Here is a 25,925-nt window from a genome sequence, read left to right on the forward strand (position 1 = left end):
AAACTTACGATTTAACACCAATCAGATAGAGCAGGAAGTTTTGGCTTAGCTTCCACCCAGCAGGCAGTAACCCATGAATAAGAACACTGTTACAAAGACGATGATACTTAGAGACCACACTGATTAGTTGACACTGAGCTGAAAATCTGCAAAAATACTCTATGCTCCTTAAAATTTATACAACGGATACTGCCTGGCTGACTACCGTCTGTACAATGTTGTGTAGGGAAGGATCTCTTTGGATTTACACAGAAACAACTGAGAAGGAAAGGGGGGGGGGATTTGGACTTTAGATTTAAGATTTAATATTCAATGAGACCCAATTGGACCCAGTTTTAAAGAAGAAACACACATGGATGGAATATACTTAAAGTGAAAATCCACTTCATGTTGAAGTTGACTTTAACTACAGTGAACCCAAACAACCAGAAACAGTAACAGTTTTGTGTGACGATTCTGTTTCTTTGATTTTCATCTATCAAAGACAACTTGCACACAGAGTGGAGTTTCCCTTTAATGTTTCCCTTTAATGAATACAGAGAGAGATAGATGGTGAGAGAGAGAGAAGAAGAAGAAGAAGAAGAAGAAAGATAGAAGAGCATATTAAAGGGGACAGTGACGACAAGCTCGGAAGCTGCCGTTCCGAGAGTTTGTCCAGCTATGATTCACAGGGACAGAATTTCCCAATCTCTTTGTCCTCTATCGTTGTTTTGTCTGGGATGCCATCGAGGGGCACGCACCGGGGTAGAGAGCTCCTCTGCGGTGATGCCATCCGGAGAGTGTTCCTCCACATCCATGTAATCCTCCCTGGGTCCGGTGGACAGTGTTGGTTGCTAGGAGAAGTAGTCATCCTGATCTTCTTGATTAACGCTGCACGGGGAAAAAGAGGGACAAGAAGAGAACATTGCAGTAAGTGAGAAATCTCTTTCTAATGCTCTGCTTTGAAGACACCCATCACAAATAATTCTGAACCCTTGCACTGGGAAGAATAAATTGTGATTGATGGTAGGATTGGCATCAATTGTGTAACTCAGGAGGCAACAAAAAAGGGTGCACTTGACAGACTTACAACTGATTCCAATTCTTGCTCTCACAGACACAAGTTTTGCATCCCTTTCTTTGTGGTTTAGATGGATGATGCCAAAGAGTCAAAAGTCGTCTGCTTACATGGGGAAACCACTCTGGGGCAACCACTTTGTGCGATTGGGGCAAGCCAAGAAAAAAATGAAACTTACCTGATGGAGCGAGCACAGTCTCTTAACACACTACCAACACAGCATTTTACACACAATGTAATCACAGAAAATGACCTTATTTTGCCATCCATTAAACACTGATGGTAAATAGGTCATTTCATCTCTGTGCAGTTTTAAAACTATGTTTTTAAAAGAAGTTGTGCATTTTCCATTCCAAACATGCATCAAGTGCATTGTGAAAGATTCCTTGCAATTTTAAAATAAGGCCTGCAGAGAGGTTGGTACTTTTATGGAAATTGCATTTGTCTTGTTATATCATTGATGTTATACTTTCAACTGACAATTTTCTGATACAGGCAAACATTTTAGAAACACACAAAACAATTCACACTGACACTAGGGTACGGTCTGCATTGCAAACAAATATCTGAGTGCAGGTTGCTTCTGTTCTATCAGTATTCTCATCACTAGAGCTACACACAGTGCTAGCAGTGAAAAAATCTGTGAGGAACAACAGAGTCTGAGATGCAGAGACTACACAGGAAGACCAAAAGGATTGCTTACTGTGACATAAAAGTGTGAAATGCAAAATAAAAAAAAAGTTAAAGATTGGAAAGCAGGTCAAGACCTATCGAAAGATCTTTTGTGAAATATCTTGACTAACAGCATTTCTTAAGACTCAGAAGGAAACAAACAAACAAAAACAAAAACAAAAAACATGGCATTTTCTAAGCTCTCAATCACTAGCCAAACAGTAATGTCACAGGTATACAGTGTAGAATTATAGACTGCAGTGCTTAAAAGCTTTAAAAAGCCCTTCAAAGAAAAAAAAATCTCCTTCATCATACATAGAAACAGTAATGCAAGAAAAACTGACCTACTCTGTCAAAAAAAAGCAAAAAACCAAAACAAAATAAAAACGAGACATGGAAACTCGTCACATTGAGGACGAGTTAGGTGATACGCTTGTGGTCATCAGATGGCGGTCATCTGTGATCGACAAGAAACGAATGTGATATAGGCACCTTGAAGTTATATTGAGCGTGCATGCGAAACTGTTTCTGTAACCACTCGGCCACGGGTCATCCACGGAAATGGTAAGACAAAAAACAGCAACAATGTATAGATATAACAGGGGGAAAGTCAATGCCCACTCAACACAAAAAAGAGGGATATGGCGTGTGTGTGTGTGTCTGTGTGTGTGTATAGGTGCGTTTATATACGAACGTGATTTTTACATAGACGAATATGTAATACAAAATTGAAGAAAAAAAAACAGTAAAATAGCTAAGTATATTGTTTCGTGATCTTGTGAGGTTCGAACCCGCAACCTCACGTCTCTGAGACGTCGCCTTTAACCACTCGGCCATACGTCTCGACGAGAAAATATGGGGAACGTTATGGACTTGAAAGACAGTTGTTCAATATATAACACATTCATCGTACGTTGTCAGTTTGCTATTGACATGACGATCTATCGCACGAATATGAGGCAGATATTAATACCTGTATGAAATTATTATAGGCATGGTTATCAAATTCCCCTAAAATTTCCTTATAATTGCCTTATTTTTACACACAGTTATGCTATCCCTTTAAACTCGTCACAGTTTAATTAGAATCATTAACATCATACATCAGTACCATATTCAGTTCCATAGCTGATCACGTTTGCTAATTAATTAAGATTATTTGTCTAGAATGTGTCATATGGCCAACCTGTATACACGTATATACTCACACAATGCTAAATGCATGTATCAAACATCTGTAACACAACTTTGAACTAACTGTAGGAATTATCGCTGCACTTATCATCCATACTTTTTATCACTATCTGAAACTCCACAAAAACCACTAATTGACAAATAATCATCAATACAGAAGACTGACTTAAAGGAACAATGCAAATACCTTTTTTACAATGTATAGCTTGTTACATGTATAAATCAGCACAAAGTAACCACGACTACATTGTGTTACTGAATTGGTATGTACAAATTTCATTTTGTTACAATATACTATATCAGTTTGAAAAGCCCAGCCTCCAAAATTTTGCAGCAGTCGAAGTAATGCAGTCTCCAACGCAAAACAAAGGTATACTGTGTGAGTGTGTGCGTATAGGTGTGTTTACATGCAAATGTGATTTCTACATGGACGAAAAGCCCAGCCTGCAAAATTTTGCAGCAGTCGAAGTAATGCAGTCTCCAACGCAAAACAAAGGTATGCTGTGTGAGTGTGTGCGTATAGGTGTGTTTACATGCAAATGTGATTTCTACATGGACGAAGGTGTAGTACTCCATTGAAGAAAAAAAAGTAAAAAAAAAATAATTATTTTCTTTCGTGCTCTTGTGAGGATCGAACCCGTACGTGTGCAACCTCACGTTTCTGAGACGACGCCTCTAACCACTCGGCCATATGTCTCGACGAGAAAATTAGAGGAACGTAAACTTATGTACGTGAAAGACGAATCAGGAATCATTTCGTCCGCATTCCATTCTCATTTTCAGTTTTAAATTGCAAAATTGTCAACCTCATGAGGAGATTTCAAAGAATAAAATGCATGATTACTGCAGCTTATTGTCACAGCTACAACATACTTAAGTTTCAGAGGAAATGAAGCAAAATCAGCTGAGATAAAGGTGCTTAAACGTTGTCAAGTCAATGCATGGTTTCTAAAAAAATCACCTCCCATAGACATAACACGTAAACTTGTCCGATTTTGCGTCTTTACATTTAAACACAATTTAAAGCATGATGACGTCATCAAGTTTCAAATCTATGACATGGACTTGAAAGGTAAATGTTCAAAGTACAACATATCTGAATTTGGGATAATATTGAGCTTAAACAACAGAGATACGAGCAAATGAATGTCAGAAACAGTACCTTAAAAAAATCATTTCCACTTTTTTGATTTCAGATGATGATATGATGACGTCATAATGTATTCATGGAGATATTGATACTTGAAACGTTATTTCCAATTCATATGTTTTTGTAATATGCAATAAAAACATAGGGTAACCAGACGTTTTAAAGAGCTATGGCGAAATAAACAAAGACATGTTTTTCGCTATATTTGCACATAGACGCGCACACGAAATTTCAACTTTGACGCCAACGCATTCCTTTGTTATAGGTCAAAATTGATCGGAAATCAAAGGATATTATTGCTTAATGTATCAGGAATCCAAATCTGTCAAAAAATGTGCATTTTCATTTTGTCTACGCGCACTACGCGCGAAAATGTGCGGACGGACGCGAACGCGCGAAACGCTTAAAATTGTCTGAAACTTCGAGATTTCCCATTGGTAAGTTGTTTTGAGCCTTTTAAAAGTTTGACGCGCGCGTACGCGCCCGTAATAATGTCCTAGGTAATTAGCATTAAAATGTAAGATAGAGCGTGACCTGAACTTAATGTCCACCGAAAATGATACAGAAATGACCTTTAGTTATGAAGTTATGATCGATCATGTAACATGGTCCGAAAATCACAAAATGGCGCCTAGATGACGTCATAGATATATTACTGTCATGAAAACCTTATTGTGGCTAGATTTTGTCATGAGACATGTTCCCTGAAAATGTCATGTTATTCCGTAATGTCATTCTTGAGATATTGATGACACAAAATTGTCCAGAAAGAAAGAAGAATAAAAAGAAATAAAGAGAGATTTTGACAATCACAATAGGTGATACGCTGATAGCGTATCACCTAAAAAAACACAAACAAACCAGCAGTTCTAGGTAAGTCATCATGAACACATTTTATTTTATATTTCCCATCTTGTATGCTCCTACTGCTGTTATGATATGGAACGTGGACATATGTGACCCGCCACAACAAAAGGATCCTAAAGTTGCTGATGGCTGAGCCGAGAAAACTGAGTTTGAAGTCAGATCATCAAATCAGTTAAAACGATCGGATTTCTGTTTTCAGCATAATTTTTGCCTAAAGTTGCTGATGGCTGAGCCAAGAAAACCGAGTTTGAAGTCAGATCATCAAATCAGTTAAAACGATCGGATTTCTGTTTTTGGCATAATTTTGTGGTCTAATGTATCGTCTATCATCTGCTGAAATTTCAAAGCTAAATAATCAAAGGAAAGGCAAGAAATTAATGCTTTTCTGGGCCATGATTTTCTGACTTTCAATGGAACAGAAACGTGTCCGAAGATTTGGATTTAATAGCGCCGCATATAGACTCTGCCTAAGCAACGAGGGAGAGATCTCATTGGTTAGTGCGTGGCACCCTGGTTACTGATTGGTCGTGCGTAGACCACTGGTGCTAAGCGTGAATGAACATTGCTAGAGGTTGCTACGAGCAGACCTATTGTCAAGAGGTGAAAACTGTCTCACCCCCCCCCCCCTTGATCACGATTTGAGTTGGAAAGAAAACTTTGAAAGCGGTTTTTGAAAGCTCTTGAACGTTGATTTCCTAGACCACTTGACATGGTCTCATAAAATCACCAATATCTCCGCCACTGAGTACTTTTATGAGTTGTGTTATATACAAAATTAAAGCGGAAGAGTAAGGGAATAATGTCATGTCATTTTCAAAAAATTGTCCCCCTCAACTTTTTGATCCTTTTGTTGTAGTTGGTCACATATTGCCATGGGGAGGGAACACAAAGAGATTGTGGTAGATGAAACAGATCATGACAATTGGCTTATTTGTGTACTGTCATAACACTGGATTTAGATATAGTTCTTTGGCAAAACACAAAAGATGGTATATTTGAAAAGTACTACTCATCTATTAAATCAACAAGTTATTTACTATTTTGGATATTTCTTCCTCAAAACAAGGACTCTGTGTGTGATATCCACGAAAGAAATGTGTCTTATCTGGATGACCCTGGCATTTGCCTATTTAACCTTTTACTATATTCACTACCATTATGCAGAAAAGAATTATTCCATTTGCATTGCATTATCTACACTTCTGTTGTTGTTGCATCTAACTCTCGCATATCATATCAAAGACCAACATGCTAAATACAGTGTGAAAAGGACTACTTTGTATGCAATTCCCATGCAACAAATAAACAATCAAACAGACAAACAAGCTATTAGTGTATCCCAGAAAGCATGTGGTCTTTAGCTTATTATGATTTCTTATGAAACTCTACTCTACTGCCATTATCATCATTATTTTCATCATTACTGTTCATAGTCATTATTTAAACAAATGGTGATTTTAACATTATATATATATATATATATATATATATATATATATATATATATATATATATATATATATATATATACACATATAGAAGTATTGGAATAAGTTCACGCGGTTGACTGCAGGTTCATCCGTATTTATTGTAACTCTGAGTTTCATGCAACCTCCATGAGGCGCAATCATCAGGCAATTGCCTAATGATTGCGCCTCATGGAAGTTGCGTGAAACTCAGAGTTGCAATAAATACGGATGAACCTGCAGTCAACCGCGTGAACTTGTTCCAATACTTCTGTCTAAAGCTCTTCCTTTGAGGATATCGAGCACTCTCCACAGAAGGATAGAATCACCAAGTGTATATATATATTTTCATATTTTGTTTATTTTTATTATTTTTTAAAAATAAAGACTACAACTACTGTTGCTACCAATGCTACCAAACAAATGACTACTGCAAGTCAAATTTTTTTATGGATCGGGACTTCCTGACAATTTTGCAAACGGTTAAATTTGCAGTTGTGGAGTACAGTAATGACCTGAGAAATGTAAGCATGTATGTTGCTTTCATGGTGAGATTAAGTCAAAATTTTTTGTCTTGTTAAATTCGTAAATAGCATACACTCGCAAAATTTGTGAAAAAAAACAACTCATAAAATATATGGCATATAAAGTATTCTTGTTATCATTACCACTGTTATAACATCTGCCAAGGCTAAGTATTTGCTGGTGTCTATTGATCTGTTTATTTGTTAATCCACTCGCATTATTAAGTGATGAACGGATGTTGATGACATTTTCAGGATAGATCCAATGTGGTGAAAGGAACAAACTTTTGGTTTTTGGTAATAATCTGGATCATAATCAAGATGTGTGCACATCTCTTTGGCATTTTAGTGACCCTATGGCCTTGGAATAAATGCTCTCCAAATATTTCTATTTATTGATTGTATTACCATTATTTTTTATCATGATTATTTGTGACCATTCCCTTTAAAGGAACAACATTTTATTGCCTTACAGTGTATAAAACACAGAAGCAAAGAAACTAAAACATGCACAGCAAACTGAAGGGCAAAGAGGCAGAGAAGGACAGAAAAAAAAAACCAACACAAACAAAGTGAGTGAAAACTAAAAAAGGTTTTTGTTTTGTCAACTATCTATTGTGTCTGAAACCCAAGTGAGGAACTGCACACCTTTTACGCACAAACCTCTGGTACTCAGAGTGTCTGCTCTCCACAACTTTGGAAAACAGTGACGAAACCTTGACGGGGGAGAGGTCGGCCACAGAAAACAAAAAACACAGAGGAGAGAAAGACAAACATAAGCCATGCACGGTTTTTAGTTTATAATGCCAGAACAAACATGCTATACACAGACATGCCAGCAGACAAAATTATGACTGTACAATGAATGGCTAACTGGGGGATATTCTTTTTCTAAATGAAATATATATTGTAAAACTAGAAACATTTGCTCAGTGGGGTGGCCTTTTTCACGGCATGAACCTTTCATGACTTGTAAATAGCATTTATTACATCATGTAGACACACACAAAAAACATTGCATGCATTTTACTTTCGCAGATCTTGGCTTCTCACAAAGGTGTCATGCACACACACACACACACACACACACACACACACACACACACACAAATATGGTTTTACAGTAGGCTGGCATATGTCTCATATGTGGGTTTAAAACATTCTTTTGATCACATACGCCTTATTTGCAAGCCTTATCAATATTCTCAATTCATGTGACAGTCACTGTGAGAACGAAGCATTTCCGATGGATGGGAATCAATGAAGCTCTAATGCATGGAAATGGCACATTGCACAATTATTGATATTCTTTTATCCTAAAAATGCTGGCAGAGCTTCTGCTATGTTTACCATGTTCTGGTCTCAATTTATAAGAACCTTACTTACAGCTATTATAATGATGATTCATAGACATGTATCACAATATGTCACTCATGGTTAAAAGAACAATGTTTGACCAAGAAATATAAATTTAGATATATTCTAATTATGGCTACTTAAACCTAAATATTAGACACAATTACACAATTTCAGTGCCAAGGGGGGATTTAATTTGACTTTGAATGTGGCTTTCAGCAACGTAGAAGGTGCTTTTAGACAAAAATAAAGCCAATTTAGAGGCAAAAATAAAGTCATACAAGTTCCATATACCCTAATCCATGTTGCCAATTGCTCAAGTATGGGACCTCCTACAAGCATTCTCATTTAGGATCTGCCTTGTTTGAATCAAGATCACATGAAAATGTATGAATTGAGCACTCAGGAAAATGCGATTCAGTTTTTCGCTCTCTCTCTCTCCCTCAATAAAAAAGAAAAGAAAGACATAGTATTCCTCTTACATACAAGAGTATGTATGTGTAACCCAGAATTATGCTGGGTCTATATTTGTATAATATCAATTATCCAATTCCTTTGGATGTACTGTCAAACTTGCTTTAATCAAGTTGACCTCGCAAAAGTCTAATAATTGCCTGAGTCGAAGGTCTCTTCAAGTCATCTTCTCTTTATATTCCATTGATTTTAATCCCTCAAAAGTTGAATTTTCTCTATTTAAGTTGAAGCTATTTCTTCAGTCCAAATAGATTCGACATGGGCATGGCTGACTGTACTAACTAACAGTCATGTCAGTATTTGGGCCTGAAAGGATCTGGGAAATGGCTTTGCATATCACACTACTTATTCAAACACTGCTTTTTCCTAATATATCATCAACAACAACAAAATAAAATGAAATTAAAAAAAAAAAAAAAACTTATCAGAACGATTACACACAACAACAGATTATCTACAAGCATGGAATAATATCGCATCAGTTTATTGCAGGCCATATATATTTTATGAGAGAACCAGTGGCTGCTGAACCTGAAATTATGTTTGGGCATTATTTATATAGTGGATATGTGGGCATAAATGTTGCTCTTGAAACTGCTGTAGACAGGTACAATATGGAACTGGCATAAGCACGTAACAACACACGTTTACTATGACTGATGTTTTTTTGGCACAATCTAGTAGTGCTGGGGGATGCTTAGTCATTTTACCCAACAACAAGTGACATGCCTGACACTTCTTATTTTTTCCTCTTTTTTTTTTCTTTGCCCAAATTGAGATAGGTGTGTTCATGTATCACCCCAATTTTTTTCTTTTGTACTTTTTATCTCACTTTTTTCCTATTTTCTTCCCATGGGGCATTCACTCAACAAACAGATGGAAACGTGCATCATACTGTGGTGGCATTCTTAAGTGTGTGATTCCACAGTGAGTGAGTGATTTTAACACTAATGATGATTTCACACATTGCAATGCAATGATCAAATAGGCCTACACATAGACCATATCCACCTATCACGACATACAGTTTCTTTGAACAACTATTCAACAACTACAAAGCCCCAAACCATATTAAAACTAACAACCCTGGGCTTCTATCACTGACTTGCTGGGCATGACTAATGTTTGAAGAATTGGCCAATGGGAGGTGTGTGTGAAAAAAGAAAGAAAAAAAAAATCAATGAGCAGCATAATGGCGCGGCATTCATCGATTCACATAATGAGGCCGATCTACATCTACAATATGTAACACAAACATAGCCACCATTGTAACAATTGGAGATGACACTGCCCGCAATGCACAGCGGACGCAATTACCACGGCTGCAGCAAAGAGAATGGGCTGATACAACAGGGTTCCCAATGGGAGTCAAAGAAAAACAGTTTAACAGGTGAAAGGGACATGGCATAAAAGAAATGAAAGAAAGAAAGCAACAGGAGGGAGGGGCAGAGGGGATGGTGGAGTAACTGAAAGATGTACATGTACATCAGAGATAACAGATAAAACAAAAACAACAACAGTACTACAGGTGATGAAATGACTAAAAAGCATTATGGTGGATGGAAGAGACTACTGATAAAGAAAGAAAGAAAGAGAAAATTGAGTAAGGGAGACATTAAAATGACAGGATAACATGAAGCATATATGCACTTTACAGCATTATATATAACATCAGCACTAAGATGAAAGAGTTGATAGCTAAGGAAATGGGGAACATCCTTAAAATGAATGAACTGACAACACAAACACATGGAGAATTACAGGACAGAATCACAATTCTCAGCAGATGAGTCAACAAAGGAGAAGAGATGGACAGAAGATGGCGATGAGATAAATTTAAAGAAATAATGAGCCAGAACGATACAGAAAGAGAGAGAGTTTATGAAGGAAGAAAAATAAACATTTGGAAAAAGAATGTAGAACATAAGGACACAATTGAAATGAGAGAGAGAGAGAGTGAACATGTAAGAGAGGATGGAAGGGTTAAAAAAAAAAAAGAGATAAGAATATGAACATGCTTTGTGACAGGGGTTTGTTACACCCCTGGAAATAAATTGATTGATATCACGAGCAGCTCGGGGAAAGGACTGGTGTAATGACGGTAGAATCACAAAGGGTACCATATTTAGACACTATGACAAGCTACTTCAACCTTCACCTTTTACACTCCACGCTGGTCTGTGAATGCATCTACAACTGTCAAAACAAGTGATGAGAAAATTGGGGGTGAACTTGATGATGCTTGCCTGAAGCTGAAACATGTCCCAATGACTTTTTATTTGAGATCTAATGGAAGATGAGGTTTGTTCCACATGATATTGAGGAACATGCAAATGCATCTTATATGAAAATCTAATGATCTTTATGTTATAAAATATTCTTTGCATATTTTTCAGAAGTGAAAAATGGTGAAACATGACTTGACTCACGATGTACGATGCTGATTTAAAAGACACATTTCATGCTTATTAGTCTATGTCATATTTGTTTTCCTTTCTTATACTTCTTTCATCACTTATCGATGTTCACAGTATATCAAATTTTACTAATCTAATACTGTAGACTCAGCACACTACCATTTAATTATGTGCCTGTTTAAAGACTAGATCATACCTCCAGGCTAAGAGCATCAATGACCTTTTTTGTATATGTGTGTTTGTGTGCATTTTTTTTTTTCAGGTAATATAACAAACTATTCTGCCTTATGGGAACTGTCAACAAATGTGTGTTCCATTTATCTACTGCAAAACTAATGATATGCAAATATTTATTAAATGATAACTTAAAACAATTAAATAAATGCTGTACAAAAATAATTAAACAAGTCTCATTTGCAAAATTCCAATTAGACTTTGACCCCGTTTACAGTGCGGGGCCGGGCTCGGCCGCGGCTCGGCCGCGGCTGAGTCCGGCCTCAATTGCGCGGCCGAGCCTCGCAATTTTGTCCGTTTACACTGCTGGGCTCGGCCGCGCTTTTGATTCAAACCTTTCAATATTTTGTCGTAGTGGCGCTCTGCTTGTAAACAAACGCAATTTAGTATTGTCTGGTTTTCAGACCCTTTGCCAAATGAATTCCGTGGCGACAAAGTCGCCGTTCGGGCAAAGGCCTTTGCCGAAGGAAAAAATCCTTTGCAGGACAAAACCACCTTAAACTATACTAGTTTTCCACGTTGAGGGGGGTTAATATCCTGAATAGCGAAAGATACAGGCACAGGGTTTGGAAGCCAGACTAAAATTGGCCGCGCAATTGGCCGCGTATTTGGCCCAGTTTGCGTTTACACCAAGAAGAAGCCGGGCTCACCTCCAGAGCGAGGCCAAATGCGAGGCCAATTTTGGCCTCGCATTTGGCCTTCTGCGCGTTTACACTGAAGCGGGGCTGGGCTCGGCCGCGGCTCGGCCGCGGCCGAGCCTCGCACTGTAAACGGGGTCTAAGATCACTAAAATTGGTCCCATTAGACAAATTAATATTGCTAAGTTTTATGTACTATTTCAATTTCAATTTTGGGATAGCCTCAATATTTTTCTCTTCTTTAATATCAGATATACTGGTAGCATCTCACATGGCTCAGATTTGAAATCAAGATATTGTTACACACTTCCTTTAATCTGAGACACCCACCTCTCCCCCCCCCCAAAAAAAAAAAAGATTTGTGATGCATGAAGAGCATGTGTTAAGTGCATGACAAAGAGATCACATTCCTAAGACCAACACTATACAGATGCTGTAATGATTAAACATGACATCACGCATACCAGTAACATATACGAAAAATAGCTAGCAGTTACATATGCCTAAGCTCAGTAAATAGATGGAATATGTTTGAAATTGTGTGAAAACATTAAGAAAGTAGAAGACTCACTAACTCTGGCTCAACGTGAATGCTGAAAGTTGAAAAGAGACAAATTTGCATATCTTTAATGCTCCGAAACATTCAAATGTACTGACAGACCATTCTGGTCACCTGGTCTATGCAAGTTCATCTTTTGTTTGAATATGATTGATGAATTCCATAAATTGTCACAACAAGCAAGCTTAATCATTGTGTCACTGTGAAACAAGTGGCGTGCCTAACCAACAACCTGTATTAAAGTAAAAAGAACTAGAAATGTCACTACGGCGACTGGTGTATGCCTCCGCCATAATGCATGGTTCTCCTAATAGGTCTATAGTACAATGTCTTGACAATGTGTGATGAAAGTTTCACACAATTGGCAAAATATTAAAATGACAGGTTTGCCACAAATGTGCTGAATGTTCACTTTCCTAGAACTAGGTTTAATTGGATGAATGATTAAAACGTCAGAGTGCAGGTATTTGGGGGAACTGATGATTTTTACTTGACTTTTGACCCTTTTATAAGTTTATGCATTGAGTAATTTTTAAGGTATTGAGAAAAAGTATAATTTCAGTATCAAATGGTAAAATAGTATTATCTAAACCTGGCCTTTGACCTTTGACCTCACAGTTCCAAAGAGAATCACTGTTAGGTAGAACATGCATACGTTTCATGATAATACCTTGAGTTACTTTTGAGATATGGAGGAAGAAGTGCAATTTAGCACTTTCACTTGACCTTTGACCTTTTGGCAAGAAACTTCCCACAGAATATATATTGGGTTATACATGCATACATCACATTTTTAAAAAAATCCTTCAGGCATTGCATAAATATAAGGAAAGCAGTGATATTTTGAGGAGTTGACCTTGACCTTTGACTCCTTGACCTTTGACCCATGACCCCAACTTCCCTAGATAATCACTGCCCATCGGTACATGCATATATACCAAGTTCCATGAAGATACCTTGAACCATTTGTGAGATATGGAGAAAAACATGAAATTTCAACCTTTTTTTCACAAAATAACCTGTGACCTTTGACCTTTGACCCCGTGACCCTAAAATCCAAACAAAGTATTATCCCCCCAGGATATACCCTCATACCAAGTTTGATGCAAAACCACCTCACGGTTCTTGAGATATCGACAAAAACAAAACGGGACGGACGTACGGACGGACGGACGGACGACCCGAAAACATAATGCCTCCGGCCACTTCGTTGGCGGAGGCATAAAAATCATTTGTACCAATGTGTATATGAGCTAACTATGAACTGGCTTGCTGTCTCATAGCTCATAAAGATTATCTCACAGATATTGGCTTAAATTGCACTCTCACATTAATGAAATATAATGCGAGCTTGACATTACTCTCAACCAATACAGATGACTAAATGCATTGAATAATGAATGCTGTCAGTTCACTTTCAATGCACCAATATGTGAATCAATTCAGTCACAAATTGTGCACGATATCTACCACTACAACATTCAATGAGGCATATGTCCAAACACTGTCGCTTGCCACATTAAACACTTCTGATCATTACAACTGCAGAGTGCACTCCATGTACATATAGACCTGCATATATCTGCCTGACTGAATCCATTGTTTCCATGTTGTTGTTGTTGCTGTTGGAACGGAATCTCAGACACATAAAATGAGAATATAATTTTGAATCATGGTTGATCTACGAAATCAAAAATTCAAAGTTGAATTTATGGCTTTCATATGCACATGATTCATCCAAGCCTATCCCTCCCCTCCCCAATCCCAACCAAAAAACAACTAGAAACCAGAGATGACATCTCTTACTATTTACTTAGTGTTTATTGTATTGATGTAAAATTGAAAAGAAGAAATTGAATTCAAAGGTATTCAAACATTTTGTCCACAACACTCACACACATACACATTCACATACATACACACATTACACATTATGAATACAAAATACTAGTTTGCAGTACAATATATTTTCAGAAATCTCTGTTGTAAAAGACTGCAACCTTAGAGTTGATCCTTTATCTGGATGTACTATTATTTATTGCAGAATTAAATAGAAATATGGAGATCATACACTATTAATAGTAGCTCTCTCATAACTGTTTTACAATTTTAGGTATATATATATATATATATATATATATATATATTTCAATCTCTGTATGAAACAAATTCTTTGTTTCTCTCTCAAAGGTCTTTAGACCTGTATTTCATTTCATTTTGAGCCACTTAAAGCTCTCCATCCTAAATGCCTCGCTAAGTGGAGAACAGCAGCACCGAAATCAGAGCTAGCCTTTCAGGACAGACTCTTGCACACAAGAAAGTACAAGACTTCTCAGACATTAAACTTCAAGCTTCAGCTGGACAACCAAGTCTATTGAAAGGAAAGCTCCTTGACTAATCTTTTTCTCCTCCTCCAAGAAACCTTGAATGAGTAACAAGCCTATTAGGTTTTACAGCTGCACGCTACCTTGTAAGTGATGCTTTTGGCCCATGCTCCCACGAGGATTCAAATCTCACAACTTTTAAAAATCCCTGATCATTCTAACTTGTGAGGATGTTTTCAATAACACTGGATGTAAATAAAGCTGAAAGAGACACATAAGGGCTTTTTACACTTGTGTTTCTTAACCCCGGACTTTCTCTGACCCAGGACTATCGTTAGTCCCGTACCAATTTTTTCAGCTTTTTACACTCGCCAATTAGTCCCGTACTATCTCTTGTCCGGGGCTAAGGAGAAAACTGACCTTTTTACACTCGTCTTTCTTAGCCCCGGACTTTCCAAACCACATGAATATTCATAATTACGCTGTGTACTGTACACGTACACGCACGCACCGGCAGCACTTGATCACCTCGTTTCTGATTGGTCAGTGAGGGTCGCACTTCGTCTCCGTCGCTTAGCCCAGGATTATTTTTTCGTTCTGTTTACACTCACTTGCTTGGCACCGCAATTGCGGTGCTAGCACCGCAATTGCGGTGCTAACCCCTGCTATTTTGCAGGGCCAGATAGTACCGTACTATCGGTGGGGCTAGCCCACTTTGGCAAAAACGAGTGTAAACAGAAAGTGGGCTAAGGATAGTCCCGTACTATCGGTGGGGCTAAGGCCCCCCCTTAGCCCCACCGATAGTCCGGGGCTAAGCAAAAATTTACAAGTGTAAAAAGCCCTATACAATTCCTTTCCCACGCATCATACTTTCTTGTTCATTCATATCTACATGTACTTTCTCCACCTCGCACAGTATACGTCTGTACTGGAAGTTGAATGCCAAATCTAAATCTCTTTCTACACTAGGCTGGGGAAAAAAAAAAAGAATAAGTGGGCAGTGTGCGTTCCACATCATTTCACTGTTGTTTAATATAATAATATTAAATTGATGTAATTTGGTCATTTCTTTAACCCTTGATGAGAAAATTTTAGCCTTGTCACCAAATCAATATTTATTTTTGGTGATTTTTAAGTAATTTGGAACCAGCGAAAAATAATCAAAATAAATACAAAAAAGGGACAAAGTCTAGCTGCTGACCGAGATCACTATTGCTATAATCGATTATAGTGGTCCAGCACAGTACTGTATACATCAAATATTTAGTGAGACTAATTTTTTGCAAACCAAAATTTTCTAAAAATTTTGCGAGTGGTTAAATTCGTGACTGTGGATTACTACAATGGACAAGGAAATGTATATTACATTCAGACTGCATTCACGTCAGGATCAGAGTTGAAATTTTTTTGTTTGTTTTAAAAATTCACGAAGAGTAGCCCACTCACAAAAATCCCTAAGAAATATATGGCATATACTGCACGAGCTGAAATTTTCGCGTACAGATATTTTCGCGAATTGCTACTTAGAGGACATTTTTGCGTGTTGTTAATTTCGCGATTACGAGGGTCTAACTGAACTTAGTTAATCGCGCGATATTATTTTCGCGGTTCGAAGGCGATCCGCGAAATTCGTGAAAATAAAACCACCTCGAAAATTTCAGCTCGTACAGTACAGTAAATCAAGACAGGAGAAAATCTCATCAATAATAACAAATCTTCCTCATACAATTTCACACCGACCTTCATTTTGTTTTCCTATTCAATGGAACTGTATAATCCCTGTACCTACTCGGGAAAAAAAATGATCGTTCCCCCCCCTCCCCAAATAAAAAGGTATATTTGTTTGACATGCTTTTCCACAGGCAAATCTTCTCCTCAGTCCCACAAATTATTGTGCATGTGGGGCTCTGTACTTCACTTGCATTACATATTACAGGCCTACTCACTGCATCTCTCATTAAATACCACGGTACTAGAAGCATGGTTGTCTCCTTGTCTGAGCTGAGAGTGAGTGAAAAAAAAAAGTACACTCTCCATGGCAGTACTGGCATGACTCACTTCACAGAATGACTCAAGAAGGTTAGGGGCAGTTGGCTTTTGAGTGTCCTAATGACATTTTGGTGACATAGTGCCAACACAGATGAGAATGTCAAACATTCAGCTCACAGTCATGCCAACTGACAAACACACCCTCGCACCACAGTGAACAGATAACATCCAAGAAAACATTTGTAGGAAGCAATAAATCAGTGTGCAGCCACAGTTGACTTCTCTATTCTTTTCATATATCTTAAATTCTCACTCTCGTATAACACGTTATCCCTTCTTTCATACCATTCTCACTTACTTTCTCTATGCACACATGAGCCATTTTCCCTTGACTTTCCCTTTATTTCCAGAAAGCTAAATTTTCTCCTTGATTATCTTCACACTGCACCTTCTCCTGTATTAACCATTCCATGTCAGTCATGACAACATTGTTTTCTATCAAAATGCATTCCTATGTGATGCACCTAATGTTTCACCCCTCACTAAGTTTGATTAAAAACAAACAAACAAACACACAAACGAAGCTTGTTAAAGTTTCACGTGAACAGTTCATGAGGGATATCCTTATATTCACTCCAAATGCTGCCCAGTGCATTAACCAAACACAAAACTTCTGGAAAAACATGTACTAAAGTGTTTACTTAAATCAAGGAATGTTGGGGATGTATTTTTTGCTGCACAAACACACACACACACACACACACACAAAGATAAAAATCCTTAGATCCTACAACCATACTCATCTTTCTCGTGTAAATCCCACTGAGAACTATATATATAGGCCCAAACTACCTGCGGTATCCATGTCATCTTTAGTAGCAGTCTTGAAAGGGCTATAAAGGATGTGACTTGCACACATGCTACATGATGCATTTCTTCACATGACCATGAAAGCCACCCAAATTCCCATTATCATGTTGTTGTTGTTGTTGGTTTGTGTTTTGTTTGTGTTTTGTTTTTGTTTTGTTTTTGTTTTTGTTTTTTTTTTTTTTTTGGGGGGGGGTTCTCTTGCTATTTCCCCCCCCCCCCCCCCCCCCCCCCCCGAGGACTTTGCCCGGGTTTTAATGCTTCCATTTATTCTTCTTATCATCTCCGATCTCCTTCTGGGAATCCCTCACATTTGTGTCATGAATATTCCACCCAAATCAGCACCTAATTATCTTCCTAATCACAAGGGAATTAATAATCTCCACATTAATTTGCGCAAGTACAAACATACACAAATGCACACAAACACACACATATGCACACACATACACACACACACACACACACATCCACACTTGGTCCATAAATGCATGCAAGCATGTACACACACACACTACACATGTAACTATACAAACACACAAACACACACACACACATCATCATCATAACCACCCCTTGTGATGAGACACTGAAGATTCTGAAGCATTCACAAATATTTGACTAACTCTTTGACCCTGTTCTATATGCAGGTTGAGGAAGGAGCGCAAGGCGTGCATGAGTTGGCTGTCATCCATGGAGATTAATTAAGACAGCTAATCATATGATGCTCTATCGATGTTTATCGGATGACGAGGATAAGGTAGGGCGGAGGATGTGGGGGGGGGGGGAGGATGTGGGGGGGGGGAGGATTTGGGGGGGGGTTGAGAGACGGGGGTAATGGGATCGGGGTAGGGAGAAGAACCGGAATCTCATTTCCCTCACATCTTTTCCTGGCCGAATGCACTCTGATCAAATTAATCTGAGATGTACTTCCAAAACCACAACTTCCTCAGCATGTAATCCTATTTTCTCCAAAGGGGCTACAGGCTAGAGCTAGCAACCTCTCGCGGAAAACATGCATCCGTCTTCCAGGGACGGTAGTGCATTGCATGCGGGTCAATGATGGAGGATATTGGTACTGCGTAGAGTACAAGGAAAGATTGGATTAAACTCGTCTTGCACACTCCATCAGAAGGTGAAATGACAAATATCTGCAATGATGGAGAAAATAGTGCTTGCGTTGGTGGTATATGTACACATCTTTCAGGGTTTTTTTCTTTTTCTTGGTTAATTTCAGTACAACACACTTTCTGTACAAAGCTATTATAAGACAGTGTGGACAGCCTATGGATATATTTATGAAACTGTCAATATCACATGCAAAATAACCCAGAAAATGCTGCTCCATTGCAATTGTGTTGTGTTGAAATTTGGCAGCTACAGTATTTCCACGACAAGGAGAGAGAAATTAAAGAGCGAGTTAATTTGCATATCACCTACGAGCTAGAGTGACAACTCTGAAATCCACCATGTAAAGCAGAGATATCTTGGCTTTGAACAAGGAGGCTAATAATGGATCCCTCATATACATTACCATGTCAACTAACTTGTGGTACCATCTGTGAACAATGCTCCATTTGCATTAAACAAAATGATTAATGCCAATTACTGTTTTCTTGTCTTTCTCTTTTTTGACTTACCCTGTGTGAAATCTGTATAAGATGAAGGAGTTCCTGGAAATGTTGAATGTATCAACACCTTGACCTAACACAATGGTTATTTAGTTTCATAACTGATAATAGCGTTAGCAACCTTTGGCTGGGCATACAACTATTACGGCTTTTGATATCTGTGCAATATGTAGCAAAGTCTTGCGTGAATGTGTTTCATTTGAACAAATATTGACATATGGGACATTGTAAGTCGATATGAAAGGTTTCATCTTTCTACATCAGACCCACGATCAAACCGCCTTCTCAGAGCACAAGTGCAGCTTTCGTTAAATGAGAAATTAGATACAAGGAAACCTATTCAATTTTGTTGATTGGTTGATAAAGCATATCCTTTATTTTGTGGGCTGGATAGCAGAGTAAAAAGATACAAGGAAACCTATTCAATTTTGTTGATTGGTTGATAAAGCATATCCTTTATTTTGTGGGCTGGATAGCAGAGTAAAAATCAAATGAGCAAACGAAAACTGACAGAATAAAGTACCTACCAGATAAGGGCAGGTTGACTAGAATGAATTATTGGTGAGAAAATTCATGTTGTGACATTCTTCACCAGTGAGTTACATCTGTTTTTTATTTCCATGCGTACTATGCAATATTTCTTGCAATATGATCTTGAAAGAATAAATGTCAAGAAGTTTCGTGACATTTGGTCTCATTGAGTTGTTCATTCCCAAAACTATACATGGGCCTTGAGGATACACTCTAACCGTATTATATGGTTCAAGTGTCAGTCTCTCAGGTATGATTGTCTTTTGATTTGTCTTCTTCGGATCACATCAATATTTTCATCACATTGTTGAGGTTAGTTGGGCTTACTTTAGATACATGTATTTCCCATGGCCGTTAACTCATTGGGCTGGAGACTAGTTGGTGACCTGGTGGCAACTCAAGTCTCCCTGGTCGTGGAGTGGTCTCCATTGCAGAGACCTCTCCTGGAATGTAGCCGAGTATGTAGTCAGGGAGTTGCAAAAGAATCAAACACATATGATTTTTTGAAGACTCTGTCCAGTCTCCAGCTGGTCACAGAGACATCTCTGCAAGGTCTCTGCCACATCTCCTTCTAGCAGCGGTCAATTAGCTGAGACTAATTTTACTCGCAAAGTCTCCAAGATGTCTCTGCGACTATGTGGAGACCCATTGGCATCCTACTGGAGTGCTGGAGATGTTACAAAGACATCTCCGCGACTGAGAACATGTCGCGGAGATATCATGGCGACGTCCCCATGACTTCTGGACAAATTAATTACTATCTAATTTAGAGATTTCTCTGAAGTTGCTGTGGAGTTACCTTATTGGTGAGAGTGCAAGCTATTTCTTAAATATTTTTTTTTTTTTGGTCTTTTGAGTCGCGGCAGTTGCAGCAAAGTCTCCTCTGGTAAGATGTGCCCCTGTGTTCATAAGCAGAGGCAATCACAGGGACCGACAGCTTTACGTCCCCTCTGAGGGACTAGGCGATGAGGATAAAGAGCCATGCCTAAAAGGGAACAACCACTCCTGCCACTGAACCAGGGACCCCAAGACTGGGAGTCATGATGTTCTAACCAGCATGCCTCAACACCTCCATGTCACAAGCTCTCCAGGTTAACTTCCCCTTCAATACCTCCCGTAGGTGACATTGAGCATGTTTCTACTGGACGCTAAAAATTTGAGGAGATGCAAGGTGATATGAGGTGATGCTAAATGATGGCGCAGTTATGTGAATAACATCTCAAATTTTTCCTCAGTAGAAATGTATTGGACAGTGGGTGATGCGAAGTTAATGCAAAGTGATCTGCCATTCACCTTTTTAGGTGGTCGACGTGAAGTAATGTGAGGGACGAATTTCAGCAGAAACAGAGCAGGAAACAAAATTTGCAGTGTGCCGGATGTCTCAAAATCGTATTGGAAGATTCCGCATGTTGTTCAATAGACCGTTTCGGTAAATGTATTAAAATTCTATGCCTGCTTTGTTCACGAAGGTCACTCTTAATAATCTCAAAGCTTGCCAGATACTTGCCCTACCTAGCAACAATTCAGCGTTTTCCTGCCCAAGGAACTTAATTAGAGGGAGCAGGTGACTGAAATTGTTTGTACAGTGTAGGTTGTAGGAAAAGAAACACCCATGAACTGCAAAAAGGTACAGAAATGGTCTATTGATCACAAGGCAGTGTGCCCGCGACCTTATCTGTGACCCTATAATACGCGACTTCCTGAATCACATGTTGCAAGTTCCCTTGCATTACCCCGCATCATTGCATATTTAATTGCTCCGTAGAAACGGTTCAGGTCGTAGTAGAATAAGACGTGATGCAGGTGACAAAAATTTGTGGCAATGCGAGCTGATACGAGGTGTCCAGTAGAAACATGCACATTGTGTGTAATCTCAGGGGTCTTTAATAACATCCTATCCACAGTGTATCAACTGTCCTTTTCATTGAACTGATCTTATTCCTTCAACCAACAATCTCCGAGTCTCAGCCATATCCTGTGTTGCTCTCTGTCTCTGAAATTTAAAGAGCTGCAATTCACACTTGTCAAACTCTACAATCTCTCCGTTCCCTTGTTGTGCCCATTTAGTTCTTCTCAATCCAGCTCTTTTTTTCTCTTTTTTTTTTTGGGGGGGGGGGGGAGGGGGAGGGGGAGGGGGAGGGGAGGATGTGTGACCATGAAGCTATTACTGTATGCCAAATATTTTTGTGAGGTTTTCATTTTTGCGAATTTAAAACCACACGAAAATATGAACTCTGATCCCGGACATGAATGTGATGTGCATGCATGCATTTCCCCATTCAGTAAATATTAGACTAACTACAGATATGGTATATACAGTATCCCGCTTATTTGGGGGAAGGGGGAAATGTTGAAGTAGAATTGTTCACCTTGCTGCGCAATTCAAAAAGATAGTGCCATTTTGAGAGAGAGGAAAAGGAACTTTCATCTTCTAAAATGTGTTAAAAATATAAGAAATGGTTATAAAGTTGGCAATTATTAAGAGGCTTTTGGAAATTATGCAACCAAAACTATCATATATGCACAACAATGGGCTCAAATGAATTTCTATTTATTTTGTGTTTATTCTATCCTAGAAAACTCTAATACTAGATAATGGCATCCCATTATAGACAGACACAGTACCAAACCATAAAAATGTGGTTTCTGGCACAAGGCGGGTTAAAGCACTGCTTGTCACAGACTGAAGCTCAGGAAAAAAAGAGAGGGCAACAATAGAGTGCTTTCATACGTACCCAGAGTGCGCCATTTGAAACAAGATTGTAATGATGCATCACTAAAATCATGATTCAATTTTTTCATTTTTTTTTTGCCATGTGAATGCTAACTGGAATCGCAGAGAGTAATTTGAATCGTCATTCCCATGGTGTTTCAAATGACGGTCAGGGGGTGTTTTCCAATCACGATTTGCCAAAATTATGTAAATGGATTGACCTCCAAATCATGTTTTGGGGCGGAGTTTGTGGTGACCTTTCAATCACTCCAGCATAAAAACCTCCTTCCTCAAATTGAATGCTTGCCCTGCAGTCAAAGCGAGCACTACTTACTGCTCAAGAGTGACTGATGGGAACTTGGAAAGAAGCCACACCTCCTCTCTTTGCTCTGAAATTCAAAACTGCAGAAATGTGAAGCCTTCCTCCATTGTGTGAACAAACAGTTATTTGAATCATAATTGCAATACTAACTGCAATTTGGCATTACAATTACTAGTATGTCACTTGACCGGTATGTGAACAGTCTGCTATGTATTTCAAAATTAATTTGTTTGACTCTTGATTTGTTCCGAGTAAGCAGTTTTGTGCAGTGAAGAATACAAACATGTGACTGGATGCCTATGGCTGACCAACCACAGACAAATCATGACTGCAAATCTTTTTAGAGACCATGTATTATACAATGTACTCAAATGGATGGCTCATGGAGGGTGATTTAAATGGTATTCAAAGTGGGATTTTTTTTTTTATTCATTTGCTAAAATAAATAAATAAAATATATTTCTTCACTGCTAAAATTTTATGTTAAAGTGTTATTTATAATAAACACTTGGAAAATCATGGGGGAAACTTCACAATATTATGGTTGTGGCTTCCAAGATTTTAAACAGAAAGCCCCAGGCCTTTGCCTGATTTCCTCCTTTAAACTCACATATCTATCATAGATTATGTAAATAACTTGACTGTGATTTTATGAATAAATAAGTAGAATTAAAAAAAGCAAATTAAAATAGTTATTGTTCAGATATTTTGATTGCAAAAATTGAACATCCTTTCCCATCACTTTTCAGCACCTAAAAATAAATTTGAAATAACTGAGAAGGCTTGTGTAAGATGCTTGGACAACAAGGTGTAAGAGGTTCAAATATCCCTGTATGGTACATGTATCTGCATTTTCTTTCCATCTGACCAGAATGCATCTGCTTCTGAACAGAGTCATATTCAAATTCACCTTTATATAATCAATGCAAACACTCTCACTATGTTTGGTCACACATTCAGAGCAGCTTCCATTCTTTACTCTTCTTGATGTTACCACACAGATCAATACTTTGATTTTTGATTGTCCTTTTTGTTGCATGATAAACTGGCTCAAATTTCTTCATATCACTTTGGTCTGATTTCCTTTTTTTGTTGTTGGGAGGGGGGGGGGTATGGTGGTAACTAGTTAATTCTATAACCGAGGTAAATACAGATGATTACATATATTTGCGTGTGAAAAGTCTGTACTTGGGAGTCTAGGCCTTACATCAGACTGCTGTCATTTCATTCGCTACTGGCCGATCCACTGCAGCCCCTATGCCCCACGGATGACCTCTCTAATATGACAGAAATATTCCCCATCCCACACATGGATGCACTGCGTTATCACATGTACAGATGACGCTCACATAGTACAGCCAGACATCTGCTCTGCCTCAGAGCGGGTTCTGGTACAACATCAATACTCTGCCTCCATAGCTGCATTGACCTAAATTTCCAGTTCATTTGGCTCTTGTTTGACCAAAGTCCGAGCAGCTAATGAAATTGAAATACCCGAAAACACATGCTGGACATGCTTGAGCTGTGAATAATGTATGGCAAGGATGAATAAGTGTCTTGATGTGTGTGCATACAAGAGCTGGATTTTTTTTTTTTATGTCCGTGCCAACATACTGTAAAAGCTGTTTATATTTTCTTGAGGGTTTAATTTTCACAAGTTTTGGGAATCACTAAACAAAACACAAAAATGTCACAAATGTACAGGCATTAGTGAACTTACAGATTGTACTATAACCTCAGAGTCACCATTTCATTCACGAAAATATATGAATGAAAAAAAAAAACAGCTTTACAGTACTGTAAAACATGATATATTCGCGGCACGACATGAATTGGAGCTGACGGCCTTTTTTGTGTCATGAAATTTTCACAAATTGCCACTGGCGTTCAATGCATATAGTGTAGACAAGAAATTTCACGAAATTAAAATGCACGTGAACATTCCTCGTTTTACAGCAGTTGACCAGTCGCAGTGATAACGCAACAAAGAAACCACTTGCCTGCCATATGTAGGTTTTTTTTTTTTCCTTCCTCTCAATGTCCCAGTGAGATTTCAATTAAATTTTCTGAGATTCTTATGTTGTTATCTATGATGCTCCCAAAGAGGATAAAATATTTCATCCTTTTATGAAAACAGGAGGCAATAGATGATGCTATTGTTCCCAGTGTAGTCCTAAATATGCTAATCTGTGTGTGTACTTTGTTTTTTTCTGTAGAGAGATGGGAATATTCTGTCTGCTAGGCTCTATCCATCCTCACCTCACATCATGTAGTTCAAAGATTTTGATCTATGAGCTTTAGATCTATGATGCAAATGCTAAGACGATTCAATGTAATTAGGCAAAAAACGGTTTTCTGCACATGAATGAGACGGGTGTTTCCATTGTCTAACCCAGGAGGCTGCGTTGTCTTAGCATTTTCATCGTAGATCTAAAGCTCACTAATATCAATTTGTAACATCAATAGTGACCATAATTTATGCAAAACACATTCTAAACCCATAGAGAAGCAGGTGTGTGCAGACATATTATCTATCCTTCAATGCTCTGTGTAATGTGGCCTGAATTTGTGGCTTTCTGCAAACACTTTGTACTTGTAGAATAACTGCACACCCAGAAACATTCACTGCATGAAACTTTCATGAATTGGAGCCAACAACCTTTTTTTTTTTTTTTTTTTTTTTTTTCATCCAGAAACTTTCATGAATCGCCACTGGCATTCAATGCGTTTTATCTAGACAGATACAGTTGAGTGCATTTTACTCTCTTCAAATCTTGGCTCCTTGTGAAGTTTGTGAAAGGTTCATGCAGCTGAAAATTTCTGGTTTTACAAATAAAGCAATCTCAACTTCACCCAATACAAAGAAGACAAAACCACAATCTACACTTGTAACCATCATCTCAAAATTGCTGATAATCCTAGCACCTAGCATTTTTGTAT

General features: G+C 38.2%; 1 protein-coding gene across 1 annotated transcript in view; it reads right to left on the reverse strand.

The window, feature by feature from the left end:
* Positions 1-653: 653 nt before the first annotated feature.
* Positions 654-25,925, reverse strand: part of LOC140246253 (protein bicaudal D homolog 2-like) — a 59,200-nt gene continuing 33,928 nt past the window's right edge. Inside the window, exon 4 of the mRNA XM_072325711.1 lies at positions 654-870. Within this exon, the coding sequence (XP_072181812.1) occupies positions 865-870 (6 nt within the window). The 3' untranslated portion in view covers positions 654-864. The remainder of the gene's footprint in view (positions 871-25,925) is intronic.

This window comes from Diadema setosum, chromosome 2 (assembly GCF_964275005.1).
Source record: "Diadema setosum chromosome 2, eeDiaSeto1, whole genome shotgun sequence".
In the NCBI taxonomy this organism is placed as follows: Eukaryota; Metazoa; Echinodermata; class Echinoidea; order Diadematoida; family Diadematidae; genus Diadema; species Diadema setosum.